Raw genomic sequence first — 14,460 nt, forward strand, 5'->3', positions numbered from 1 at the left:
AGTTTGTTCTCTATATCGGTAAGTCCACTTCCTTTTTGTCATATTCACTAGTTTCTTGTATTTTTTAGATTCTACGTATTTTTGTTTTTCTCTGACTTATTTCACTTAGCATAATGCCCTCCAAGTCCATCCATGTTGCAAATGGCAAAATTTTATTCTTTTTATGGCTAAGGCGTATTCCATTGTATATATACATCACATCTTCTTTATCCATTCATCTTTTGAACAAAAACTTTTGTATATCTTCATCATCACTCATTACATCGTTAAATATTGTGTGCTCATCGACATGAATTTATCATTGTTTTTTATGCAGTTACCTTTTAAATCAGATAAGAAAAAAACAGACGTTAACAAAGAAAATTGCATCAATACCATCTTAAATATTTACCTATACCATTACTTTTTTTGATGTTCTTTATTTCTTCATGGGTGGGTTTGAGTTACTGTCTAGTGTCCTCTCATTTCAGCCTGAAAGACTCTCTTTAACATTTCTTGTAAGGCAGGTCTGCTAGCAATTAACTGTCTCAGTTTTTGTTTATCTGAGAATCTGTTAATTGCTCCCTCATTTTGAAGAATAATTTTGCCAGATGTTGAATTTTGGATTGACAGGTTTTCATGGAGCCCTTTGAATATGTTGTCCCATTGCAGGAGAAAGCAAGGCAGCACGTGTGCACCAGACCTTCACCAGGGTCAAAGGTGTACACCCAGACAGGAACTGGATTTGAAACAGATGAGAATGAAGTAAAGGTTGGGAGGAAAGAAGTGTTTGCCAGAGTGGGAGGGCCACATCCAGCAGCACCTTCAGGGTCAGCTGTGAGTACCATCGGTCATGGAAATATGATAACAGGCTGTAGAAAACTAGAGCCATGGTCTGGAAGGATGGCCTGTGGTGTCCGGTCTGAGACATGCAGTGATTAGCTTCGTGGCATAATTGGGGAAATAAGGAAGGAAATGTCATCTGTGAGAGAACAGACAAGTGGGAGACAGCGCCATCTGTGCTGAGTTAAGAAAATTAGGAAGTGAGAGAGGAGAGGAATGTGAAAACAGGGGCTGAGAGGCATGATACAGGCATCAGTTAGAATTCTGTGGGTTGCAAGTCACAGAAAGGCAACCCAAGCCAGCTAAAGCCAGAAAAGGGAACTTATTCGAAATATATCAGAGATTTACAAAATCCTTTGAGAGCTGGAGAACCAGGCTTGGAAAATAGCTAAGAGTGATGGTGGCTCCAAGGGGCCTAAAAGCAAGAAGCACAGAATCATCTTCTTGCAGGAATGGCATGGTCAGGACATCTCTGCAGGACACCTCCACCGTGTTAGAAGGCACCAAGGTCACAGCAGGACATCATCACTGCTGCCAGTGCTGGGAAGTCCATCTAACCATCTCTCAGTCTTTTCACGTCATGCTCAAGATTAGATCAAACCTAGGCAGGGGCATCTGATGGCCTGAGTCTACATCACATGGCCACATCCAACTGTCTGTAGGGACAGAGCACACCAAAAACAGAGGTGGTGGTAGGGTCGCTCCAAAACAGGAAGGAGACCGATGTTGTACAGCCCCCAAACGAGTCCCATTCCGCTATAACAAATGATGTAAAGGGAAGTGTGATTTTGAGAGAAGGGGAGACCTGAGTGTGTTTGTCAACTTGGAGAAGAGCACCAGTGAGGGAGGGAAGGATTAAAGATGCAAAAGGAGGGGAAATGACTGGAAGAGCAGATGGAGGGTGTGTGCAGCGGAGGGGCTGGTCAAGCAGAGGAGGAATCTTGACTTTCAAGAGAGGTGTGAGTTGGGAGAGAAGGTGCCTGGGAAATTTCCATTCTTTCCATCTGTTCCAATCCCTGCCTTCCCACAACAAGCAGGTGTTTTCATGAGGGAGAAGACTTGTTTTTCAGTAATGTAAAACTGACCAACGTGGTGATTCATCATTTTCTAAAATCTGACTCTGGCGGAGGGGACATCATTTCAGACCTCCTTCCTTGTTGGACCTGCATGAGGACAGGGCTGCCATTGGAACCTGGGCAGGCTGATGCTGGCAGTAACCCCACCTCTGGGCACCCCACCCCCTGCTACAGGGGAAGGGTGACAGCTCCCTGAAACCTCAGTACCTCATGTTCCCAGGACCCAGAAACCTGCTAGAGAAGTATCATTTCCCTCTTTCCTCTCAGCCTCTGACTGCCAGAAGCAGGAACTTAGCAGGGGACCCTGCCTAGCCCAGGGTGTCAGGCCCAGCAGGCCGGCGTCCCACCTGCCACTTCCCACAGTGCCCTGAGGGAACCCCACCTGCTCCCAGCAGGGTCTGTCCCACTGTTGGCTCTACACACCCTCTAATGGAAGCTTTTTCCCTTCTGAGGAAACCACAGTGAGACTTTGCAGCTGAATAAAATGTCATCTGGAAGCTGCCTAAATAAATGCGGAGCCCAGACAGTTGCCCAGGTAAAGAGTCTCAGGTGAGTAGAATTCGTCTGAACCCAGCATTTACAGAGGCCTAAAAATGAGGCCTGTGAGGTCTATAGGACCCATAGGGTACACATAGCCAAGCTGCTCAGCGTCCCCTTCAGGAAAGGACTCGCCACCCAGCTGCAAGGAGCGGGGTCAGCTGATACCGCCAGCTGTTAGCTCTCTTAGGGTCAGCCTCAGCTTCTGAGCCAACTTTATGCTCTTCTTGAGTGGCTCCCAGCCAATGACTATGCAAGGCAGTGGTAGCCAAGGTCATGCTCCTCTCCAAGAAGGCTCCCAGCCAGTGATGGTAGTACACGGGCCTAGCCACCTCCACCCAAAGCCAGACCCCTCTTATGGGCCATCTGGCTCGGAGCTCCCAGGTGAGCTGGCAGAGACACTGTCAGGTTTGCACATGGCTCAGACACTCCCCTCCCACCTCACTCCTGCCTCCTCCCCTTTCCTGAACAAGTGTTCATCCCTCATATAAAACTCTCATCTCCTTATCTGCCACTGGAGAACCCAGCCGGTACACCACTCATCCATCCACTCAACACTAAGCCCCCCTGGACATCAGCTGTCTGGACATTAACTGTTGCAAAGTAAAAGGTGATGGGTGACAGGTGGTATAGTAGAAGGTCAAACCAAAGGCTATGGTGTCTGAACCAGCTCACTTAGTTACCCCTAAGCCACCTTTCCCCCTAGGCTAGGGCTGCAGGACTTAGGGAAACACGCCCAAGGCTACAGGTCATAAGTATGGGGCTTTCCAAGCAAAGCCTCCATATTCTGGTCTGAACACTCTTGCTGGCCCAGTGTGTCTGGTGGTTTTCAAATGCGCAACCCTGGATTCTGCATCTTTGTCCCTCTGACTCTTTGCCCAGGATCCCAGGACACCAAGGACCCAGAAAAGTAAGAGTCCAGGACTCTAGACCTGGGGTCTGGGTTGTGTGTGAGAGGGTGTACTGTAGACTGCAGTACGTGGACAAGACTGAAATTAAAAGCCAAGCTACACATCTGGCGGGGGCATTGGGCCAAAGGACAGACAGACTTCGGGCCAACGGCAACAGAACTAAGGCCAGGAACAGTGGGCCAGGAGAGAGGCCCTGCCCTCTTCCCTTGGGGACACAGCAACTTGCAAGACCCAAGTGCCCGGAGCTGAAACCAAGGCTATGCTCAGAGTACCAGCAAGGCAAGGCCACCAAAGTGGGAGAAAAGTTCACCTTTGATAATTGACACAATTTTGCAATTAAAGAATAGATAAATGTATATGTATAACTGAATCACTTTGGTGTACACCTGAAATCAACTATACTCCAATATAAAATAAAAAGTTTAAAAAAAAGAAAAAAAGAAAAAATCTGGAAAGAATATTTCAGTCAGCATACTGTAAGTTTTATTTAGTTTATATTTAAATTACATGTTATAATATTTAAATTATGGGTTAATTTTTAAATTATGGGTAATACATATGGGTAATTAAATTTTATATATCTAAGTTATGGGTAAGGGTCTGGCGGGAGGCCTTTTAGAAGGTTCGTGTGTCCTCAGGCGTGGTTGGTGAGGGAGATATTAAAGGTACTGGACTCTAACTATTGGGCTCTGAGCTGGGAGGTGACGCTGAAACAGAGTCCAAAAGGATGCATCGAAGGAGGCGAAGAAAGGCAGGCGGCGTGTGTGTCTGGTGGGAAGCTCCACTGTAGTAGCAAAGAGGACCAACTATGTAACAGCTCTTCTTCTCGCAACCGTCTGAGGTGTTTCTGGTTGAGAATAGGGGCTGGGCTTATCAGTCATTCAGACTGTGGGGCCTCTGTCCTCTTTTACACGGGGATTCCAAGGTGGCCCAAGAAAAGGCAGGCAAACATGGAGGAGTGTTGGGGGGAGGAGTTTTGTGGGCCAGGCCTAAAAGAGGCCACAACGTGCCTGCTCGTGAACAATGGCCAGGGCCCAGCCACACCAAACTGCAATCGGTTGGGAAGTGTGGAGCGTCTGGGTGTGCCCAGGAGGAAGGGGAGAACAGATCTGGGTGGAGAGCAAGCATCCTCTGCCCAGAGCGGGGAGTCGGCAGTGACTGGGGCACACGGAGCCGACCTGATAGGGAACGACCAGAGGCGTGCTGGCAAATGCCTAACAGCTAGCTCTCTGGAAGGAAAAAGAAATTAAGTCCTGATTATGTCAAACAGTAATCAATATCAAGGCTGCAAAGAATAAAAAAGAGCTTTATTTGGGGGTCTTATGAATTGCAGTTTGGGAGACACAGATTCCAAAGAGTGTTCTGGGGAAGAGAAAGAGTCAGGGGCTTATAAAGGCAAAAGCCACAAGGCTATAGTCTGACACAGGAAAAGAAATATTTGTCCTTAAGGAATATGCTGTCATGAATTATTCTAGGGTAAGGGTTTGTAAGTGTCTCGAGTTTCCAGCAGGTGTTCTGGATGTCTTCGTTAAGGTAATATGTAGTCAAAAGATCAGACTCCATCCAGGCTGAGACATGCATAAGCCACACTTCCTCAGTGGCCTCCAGGCTCCGTCGTAGAGACCTCTCATAGCAATACCAGCTTCATTTTTTATTTTCTTTTCACAATTGATAGCATTTGCTGATTTTCTTGGTATATTATAAATACTCCCACCACCATCAGCTTCAAACTACCGGCATACCAGCATAGTCAGTGAGCAAGGAGTTGGGAAGAGATGTGTAGTAGCAGCCCAGTATATAGTTGAATTAGGGTTCTTCAGAACCCTTCAGAGAAATAGAACCAATAGAAGATATGTATACACACACACACACACACACACACACACATACATATATATATTAAGGACATATAAATTGCTTGATTATATGTATATACAGTGATCTTCCTCTACTTATAATGGAGTTATGTCCCAATAAACCCATCATTAAGTCAAAAATGCATTTAATACACCTAATCTACTGAATGTCATGGCTTAGCCTAGCCTACCTTAAACATGCTCAGAACGTCTACATTAGCTGGGTAAAAATTATCTAACACAAATTCTGTTTTATAATAAAGTGTTGAACATCTCTTGTAATTAATTGAATGCTGTACTGAAAGTGAAAAAAACAGAATGGTTATATGGGTCTAGAATGGTTGCAAGTGTATCCGTTGTAAGTTCCTGGCCATGATCGCTCGCTGCCACTGCCCAGCATCACGAGAGAGTACCATCTGGCATGTGGGTAGCCCAGGAAAAGATGAAAGTTCAAAAATTTGAAGTACAGTTTCTACTGAAAGCCTTAACACCACCATAAAGTCGAAAAATCATAAGCTGAACCATCATAAGTCAGGGACTATCTGTATATATCAAGAGATTTATAACAAGGAATTGGCTTACACAATTATGGAGGCTGAGAAAAGCCAAGATCCATCATTGGCAAGCTGGAGACCCGGGAGAGCCGAGCTAGTTCTAGTTCAAAGACAGGAAAAAACCAGGGTCCCAGCCCAAGGCATTCAGGCCGGAGGAGTTCTCTTCTACTTACAGGGAGGGTCAGCCTTTTTGTTCTTATCAGGCCCCCAACTGACGGGATGAGGCCCAGCCAGCTCAGGAAGGGCAATGTGCTTTATTCTGTCTACTGATTCAAATGTTAGTTTTGTCCAGAAACACCCTCACAGACGCACCCAGGATACCTGACTGAATGTCTGGGCACCCTGTGGCCCAGTCAAGATGACATAAAAATGAACCATCATAATCGTATTTTCACCACACAGGTAGGATAGAGGGAAATAATCCTAAGAATGTAGACAACAGGAAAATGAAGTAATTAGAATGTCATGTCTGTTGAGTATGTATTACCTTTGTTTCTAATATAGTTTATTTAATTGTAAGTTTACATAATTTAATTTCTAATGATGTCTGTGTTAAAATTACAGCATTCCTAAAAAATTTAACAATCAGCTCTCAGGGCGATTGGGACCAGCTGGCTGGTCCAGCACACCACTGGGACGGACAGAGTGGTGTGCTAGGGAGCCAGAGCTTCCGCTGCTTGGCAACAGAGACTGAGAGTGTCGTAAGCAGGGAGTCAGGGGACACTGGTGCTGGTGACTACTGAGCAGGCATCTCAGACTCAGGGCTCTGCTCTCTGTGTGACATCTTGATATAAAAATTAGAGAAAGGCTTGCACTTCTGGTGGCAGATCCCTCTCACCATGCTAGAACACAGGGCTTTGCCAAGAGAGCCCAAACCCAGCCCTACTCCCCCTTCTATTGGATACCTTTGTGCAGTGCACAGCCTATACAACAATACCTGTAGCTCTGCATGGAATGGAGCTGTCTCATGTAGAGCCTTGAGACAGAGGCCTCTTTCCACTTTCTAATTGGGAGACTGATTGGCACATGTGCCTCTCCCTCAGAAGCCTCCCTTGAGGCAAGAGCAGGCAAAGACTGCTTCTGGTGGCTCCAGGCTCAAGGATATGCAGTTATCTACTAAGTAGTGGTTCTCAACACTAGCCACACTTTGGATCACTGGAGGAGCTTTTACAGCTCCCAAGGACCAATGTCCACGCCAGACGAGTTAAATTGGAGCTGATGGGGGTGAAACACAGAAGTTAGTTTTCAGAGCTCCCCAGTGTGCAGCCAAGGTTGAGAACCACTGATTTGAAGCCATTCTGGCTCTGGGCCAACAATGTTGCTGGGTGACCATTCCACCAAGAGATGTGCATTTCAGCAAATGCCTTCTGGATGGTTCTGCCCTCCCAATCCTCTCACTCATCTTTCAGTGCGCAAAGGTGTCGGTCCCAAAGGTGCCTGGCCCAGAGGAGCCCTTAGAAAATACAGAAATTATGCAGGGCAGAGAGCCAGCAAAGGGAGACCTAGGACCACTGCTGGGAGGTACAGTTCTGTAAGGGCAGTGGGAAAGGGGCCCATCTCTCTGTCTCTACTCCTAATTGAGGCCCATATTTCCTCTCCTTGGCTTCGGATTCCTGCCTGTATGAGAGTGGGGCAATTCCTTCAAATAATGGCTTATTCAGGAGGCCACCACGTTCAGCAGATCCTCTTGCCCTGCTCTTGTCCTCACCCCACCCTCCCTCCCGGTGGCCTCAGAGGGAGCTGGAGGGCTCCCAGGGTCCTGAGATACAGGGTTTGTAAACTTCAAGGAGGAGGGGGTGCTAATATCCCTTCCAGCTGGAACTCATAGATCCCTTCATCCAAAGAAGTCCTGGGAACGTGGTCTGAGGGCAGAGAGAAGGAAGGAGCTACCTTGCCCCTACCCCCACCCCATTCTCTGGTGCAGAGTTCAGATTAGCTCCTGCCCTTTTCCCAGCTTTACTTCTGGGCTTGAGCTCAGAGCCTCTGTGGCTGTGCCCATTTCCAGTGCTGATCCCCGGAAAAGCAGGCGGGTAAGCTCAGCAACTAAACATCATCTGGGGAAACAGCTGCACGGAAAAAGCGCCCAGGAGTGGTTTCTTAACCAAAACAAGTGTGAGTGGACCCAAACTAAGTCTTCAGGGCATTTTTCCTGCCTCTGGCTTGGAGGAAGTGGTCCAGGCTGCATTACTCACAGGCCTTCATGATTGCTCAAGACGTTGTCCATGGCCACGGGACCTCCCTATGATGTGACCCTGATGTTGGCTTGAGATTTTCCAGCTCTGTTTCCTCCCCTCTCCTGCTAGATGGCCTCTGCCCCAGCCTGATCTGACCTCTACCTGGGCCCAGAGAAACAGGAGGACGATTCTGTCATTTCAGTGGTGTTTCTTAAATCTGCCCATGGAGCCAATATTCTTCATGGGGTTCCTGGCCTGAGTCCAACTGAGGCTCAGGGCTGGGCGGGCAGGAGGGGTATTGGGCAGTCTGAGGGACACAGAAGAGAGCCCTGAGGTCACAGAGTAAGTGCTTAGTGGCTCTCCTTCTGGAGGTAGAATCAGGACAGTTTCGTGGGAGACTTGCTTAGAATGATCAGACTTGTGTGGCTGAAACACACACTCCAGAGAGAAGGAACTGGGAGCACGCAGGAGGAGGGGCTGTGCATGCACAAGGCTGTATGTAGCATTAGCAAGAGAGGTCACAGAAGAAGGCATGGCCGGTACTGTAAAAGGCCTTGAATATTATAGCAAACTTACTTATACTTATTCATCCCTTCTGAGGAGTAGCTGAGGGCCAGAGTAAGTGACTAGGTGCTGAGTAAGACAGCTTTGTCTCCAGAGATTCTGCTCTCTCCCTTCACCCCGGTGATCTGACCGACCACATCCTGCTGAGTCCTTAACCTCTCCCATCCTCCCCTCCTCTCTATAGTCCAGATCCTGCCATCTCCAACATGGACTGCTGCGGTGGGCTTCCAGTGGAACCCCCCCCCATCTCTGGACCCTCTTCCCTTCCAGCTGCTAGAGTTAATTACACATCAATCCACCATTTGGGGATCAGTGGACACATGGGCACCATGAGGATTAGGGTGGGAGCATGGCTGTTCAAAGCAGAGAGGTCCCTGTTCAAATCCCTCATCTTCTACCTATTAAGACGATCACACAGTACCCAGGCCCAAAGAACCCAGCCCCGGGTGCAAATGCCTAACAGGGCACATGGGGGTGATTTCAGGGGCACAGAGCCTGGTCCCCACTATCTAGCAAGTTCATTGAGGGCTCTCAAGCCAGGAACGTTCACAAGAAGTGATTGGAATCGGGGTACTTAGACTGGCATCACAGAAAAGCATAAGCTGTAGAGACAGCCTGGGTTCAGGTCCCAGCCCTGACAGGATTGTGTGACTCTGGGCAAGATAGTTAACATTTCTGTGCCTTATTTTCTTCATCTGAAAAGCCATGATAAAGGCTTCCCTGCCTTAAGGAATTTGAGAATTAAATGAGATACTGGATATAAAGCACCAACCTCAAGGACACATAGTAGACGCCTAATAAATGAGAACAATTACTGTGATTGCATTTCTTGGGCAATTTTTAGGATCTTGAGTCTAAACCTCCCAAAAGCCTCACTGTACACTCTTTAGAACTGTGCTAGTATTCAACAGAAATGTGGCAGTTAGCAGAGATTCCCTATCCAGGGAACAGTTTTTGAGATCGCATTATTATTCTTTTCACCTTATTAAGGTGGCAAAAAAGTTAACATCCGTAACTGGCTTTGCTGGACCAGCTCCCTGAGGTTCTGAATACGCCAAGGTTGCATGCTCCTTCTAAGACACACCTGTCTTTCCACAGTTGGAACTGTCATAGACGGCCTGCTGGGCCCTCCTGGCAGGAAACATAAGGCAGAGCAGGCCCCCAGTGGAGGGACGCTGGAGGGGTCCTCGGCGCGCAGGGGTCTCGGCCACCCGCTCCCCCACCCCCGGAACTTGTCAGGGCCTGTGCGACCCAGGACGGCCAGAGTCCATACATTTCCTGTGGTCTCTGGGTGTCTCCAGCCGGTAGCGCGCACCTCGACGGGCCCTCCCCGTGCAGAGGGTGGATCCGAGCCTGGAGCCCGCCCGCCCTCTGGACCATCAGAGCAGCTGGGATCGCGCGCTCCGCCCGGCTCCTCCCTCCCCGCCCTCCTCTCGCCTCCTCCCCGCCGGCCCGCCAGCCCGCCAGCTCCGGGATGGGCTGTGCCGTGTGCTCCCCGGCCAGGAGGAGGAACAGCCAGGCCGCCGCGCCCTGGCTCGGTGATTGATCAGCAGCGGTTGCTGACTCTCTTAATGGTTCACTTGGACGGGAATTAATTCTGAGATGGATAAATAATGCATTGAGGTTTACGTAGTCCAAGGCAAGCCGTCGGTCCGGAGCCAGGAGAAGCAGCTGTGGGAGCTCGCTGGTGACGCCAGCGGCCATGGGGGCCCGAGCGGGGCATGAGGGGCAACTGGGCGAGAGGAAGAGAAAAGGGAAGTGGATGACAGCATGATCGGCCCGGTGTTTCCGTCCGGGTGGCAGCAGGAACATGCTGAGCCCAAAGATCAGGCAAGCCAGGAGGGGTAAGTTCAGCTCCCTGTGGCGGATATGGGCAGTATGCGCGCGTCTGTTGGCAGATGGGCACGGATACCCAGTTGGCGGTCACGCTGGGGTCAGATGGGGCAGGCATTCTGGAGGCATCTGGGTGACTGACAGCCCTCTCTAGTGAGGCTCCTGGGGGCTGTGGGGGTCAGACCTGAGACTGCCAAACGGCAATGGCCAGCTTATTGCCCCAGTGGGTGTGCAGACGTCACCCCACATTCCATGTTTTACAGAGTCCTTGGCTTGCTCAAAGTGTCCAGGTGACAACTTTGGTAACACTTTATTTTTTTACTAAAAGGGAAATGCTGAACGCTTAAGATTTGTCCTAGCTGCCAAGACAAAAGTATCCCTCCCTAGGAAGGGCAATGCCCTGGCTTCTCCAGACAGCCAGGTCCCTACGAAGGTCTTCATTCTGGCTACCTGGGAGGCTCTTCTGCAGAGCCCGCAGGAGCTGCCACAGCTGGGCTGCAGGAAGCAACCCCTCAGGCAGGCAGGGGCTCTCTTCGGGAGAACTCCCAGGAAGCAGCAGGGCCTGGAGTTGGGGGTGCTGGGGGAGCAGATCCAGAGATAAGTAAGAGGTGTGGGTCCAGAGAGCCTTGCAGGGGTGATCCTGCCGTCCTGGGCTCGTGCCCCAGCCAACCTGTGGCCCTGCAGAATGGCCTGGGGCCTCGGGACAAGTCTTGGGGCAAGGGACAGCATCTCCCTGGACAGCAACTTCTTGGCCAGTTCAAGTGTCATTTTAGATGAAAGCATCTGTGTTTTAAAAAAAAAATAGAATGTGTCTTTTCATGTGGCCAGTGTTTGTGGAGGGCTGAGCCTCCCTTGTGAGTAAGGAGCACGAGGAGGGTGGTTTGGAGGTGGGTGGAGCTTCTGCCTGGGGAGCTTGGAAACAGTGCGTCTCACCCAGTGTTTGTGTGTTTGAGGCAGGGACCCTTCAGACTCTTGTGAGCTCACAGGCACACACCCATCTCATTAGCACGCTGCAGGCATTTGGATGGCTTTCCTGGGCAGGCTGGCCCTCTAGAGTGTAGTCAGGGGTGCTCAGAATGGGCTGTCACCTGTGGGCCCCAGTGGGCAAAGGAAGGCTATGCATGGCTCTGCTCAGGGGTAGGGGTACAGCCTGTTGACGATACACGGGGTGGTCTGGGCCAGGCCTCTAAGAGAGCTTGGGTCTCCTCTCTCACTCCTGTCTAATGTGCTGGCCACACGTGGCTGTTGAGCACTCAACGTGATTAATCTAAACTGAGAAAAATACACACTAGATTTTGATGACTTGGAAAAAAATGTAAAATATCTCAGTGATTATTTTATATTGATCACCTGCTGAAGCGACAATACTTTGGATATACTGGGTTAAATAAAATACTGATTAGAATTCATCGCACCTGTTTTTTACTTGCTTTTAATGCAGCTACTAGAGCATTTACAATTACATATGCAGCTCACATTATATTTCTATTGGGTGGGGCTGGTCTAGAGAGAAACCTGTGCTTTGTAGTGGGGTCTCAGGAAGCCTGCCTTTGAAATCTCAAACTTCTTACAAACATTTGTTCTGGGTCAGTTGTTCTCAACCTGGAGCTCTTTTGCCTCCTGGGGGACATGATGCCTGGAGACGTGTTGGTTGTTCTCACTAAGGGGTGCTACTGGCATCTAGTGGATGTAGGCCGGGGCTGCTGCTTAGCTTCCTGCGATGCAGAGGACAGCCCCCCCCAACAAAGAATTCTCCAGCTCCAAAAGCCAATCGTGCTAAGGCTGAGAAACCCTCTACTAGATACTGTTATCTTGTAGGATATGTTAAAGGATAAAGTTTATGGTGCTGTATATCAGATATCTATAAGATAATCACTTACCCATAAAAATACATGATCATAAACCATGACAAGTAGTATTCTAAGAGCACAAGAGCATATGCTGCAAACGAAACTTCCAGAGGAAGCAAGTGATGCTTGAGCTGTGAGCTGAATAACGGTGGGGCTACCTAGGCAAAGGGTGGTGGAGGGAGGAGGCCACGTTGCAGGCAGGGATCAGCATGTGCAGGTGCTGTGGCAGGGGATGGGAGGGGCGCATGGGGCCAGGAGGCTGGGGGCGGAGACCAGGTCAGGAGTCACATCACACAGGGACATCTCTGCAGAAATGCAGACCAAAATCATATGTGCATGTCTCTAAGAAACTGGGCTCTGGTAGCAGGAAGACCTTTCTTCAAAATTCATCCCCCTCTGCACCTTTTAGGAGTTGGGCAGGCTGCATATCGTAAACCCAGCCAGTCTTTAGGGTGCAAATCACAGCCCCTGGTATCACGCACTGCCTTGTCCAGACTGCTCCAGACGATACACATTCCAGACACACTTCCAGACTGCACCACTACCTGGCTACAATGGGCTGAGTGAAAAGGATCTGGGGTCACTTTCTGGACTAGTTAATAAGACCAGCCCCGGTCAGCTGCCTCAGAAGCCTCTGCTGCTCTGCAGATAGGGGCTTCCCATGGACCCTTCCCCAGGGTCATGTTGACTGTTAAATTTCTGGTAGTTCCATATCCAGGCCACCCTGAGAGAGCTGGCAAAGGCTGCCGTCACCCTAAAGCCGTCCTCATGTTTCTTTCCCAAGGAGGGAGAGATGTCAGGATTGAGAACCTCCCAGGGAAAACTCCTCTGTCACTTACCTGCATATAAAACTGTTTAGTCAATAATCTGAGCTCAACTTCCAAGAGGTAGTTAGAGACAGGTGAGGCAGATGTTGTACACACACACACATACACGAGGGCAATAATAATTGAAAACAGTAGGACGGCACCCAAACCAGCTGGAAGTGTCTCAAAATAGGCCAGTAAATTCAAACAGTGCATTTGCTTTTAAGTGAATCACACAATTCAGACTGATTCAGGAACGAGATCCAGATTGGTTCATACCAGCTCACACTGGCCGTTAATAGTGTGATTCTAGCTGGTCTTTGCCTGCTTAGGATGAGTTCACACTCACCCTAGCTCATCATGGCCTGTGGAAGCCAGACCAGGCCATTTGGACCCAGGTGTGGTTGGCTCTGCCCTGCTCAACTCCTGCCTGGCTCCCAGGGTCCTGTCCAGGGAGCCTTTCCAGATGCCATGCCTGGAAAGCTCTAACTCCACTGAGAACTGCTGCCACATTTCCAGAGAAGGAATGGAAGAGACAGGTCACCCCACTGCTGCCAGTTTTCCCAGAAGAAAAACAGGATAAATTTACTAAAATTCCATAAGTTTATCACAAATACAGTGGAGCAAGTCACAAGTACATGTGTTCTGTGACACTGTAAAAATTGCAATTTATTTTTTAAGATAGAAAATAAAAACATAAGATAGGCACCGTCTCTCCTGGGAGCAACATGAGTAGTTTTCCAGAGTGAGGACGGGCAGCGGAGCCCCAGGCTGTACCCTTGTGCCCACCACCAAATTCTGTGAGTGCTGTACGCTCCGTACACCCACTGCTCACAGCCCCCAGGAGGGGAACCTGGTTCATCCCCATTGGTCCAGGCCATAGTCAGAGCAAAGTCCCAAAATACTCGACTTCACGTGATGCTACCCCAGTTCGCTGGGATTGCTACCCTTCCTGAAATCCCACTGACACAGGGCCTGCTACTTCAAAGATTTGTCTGTTCCCCCAGTCTTGATTGAGGCCTCTTCTGTGCCCGTTAGCACTGTCCCGAATAAAGGTGTATTGATTTGGTCTTGCCCTGTTCCACAGGGATGAGATATGGGAGGCAGCCATGTTCTTCACCTCCTAAAGAGCTCCTGACCTGCCTGTGTCACTCAGTCTCATGTTATCCTCTCCCAAACATCATCACTTCTAACCTGTGGCAATAACACTCTGTCTCATCCCACCCTCTCCTAACCATTCTCCATTCCAGAGCCAGAGCCATCTCTCAAGTGTAAATCCAGCCTGTACCCACCTCTAGCCTCCTTCTCCAGCCCCAACTTGAAATCCTTTGGTGGCTTCCTCATTACTCTTTGGGTTCAAATCCAAAGCCTTTACCATGGCCCATAAGGCCCCTCTTACAGTCTAGCCACTGGCCAAACCTCCAGCCTCCTCTCACTCTCCAAGCTCCAGCCACATTGGCCTTCCTCCCATTCATCT

The 14,460-nt window shown here is 49.3% G+C and overlaps 1 protein-coding gene across 2 annotated transcripts in view; it reads left to right on the plus strand.

Annotated features, from left to right (window-relative positions):
• The window catches only part of ARHGAP22 (Rho GTPase activating protein 22), a 179,357-nt gene that overhangs the window by 22,615 nt on the left and 142,282 nt on the right, over positions 1-14,460 (plus strand). Inside the window, exon 1 of one of the 2 annotated variants that reach the window (XM_057734873.1) lies at positions 10,014-10,338. The exons of the other annotated variant lie outside the window; for it this stretch is intronic. Within the exon in view, the coding sequence (XP_057590856.1) occupies positions 10,305-10,338 (34 nt within the window). The 5' untranslated portion in view covers positions 10,014-10,304. Of the gene's footprint in view, positions 1-10,013; positions 10,339-14,460 lie in introns of those variants that run through there. 2 annotated transcript variants of the gene reach the window in all.

The sequence above is a fragment of the Hippopotamus amphibius genome, chromosome 5, assembly GCF_030028045.1.
Source record: "Hippopotamus amphibius kiboko isolate mHipAmp2 chromosome 5, mHipAmp2.hap2, whole genome shotgun sequence".
NCBI classification, from domain to species: Eukaryota; Metazoa; Chordata; class Mammalia; order Artiodactyla; family Hippopotamidae; genus Hippopotamus; species Hippopotamus amphibius.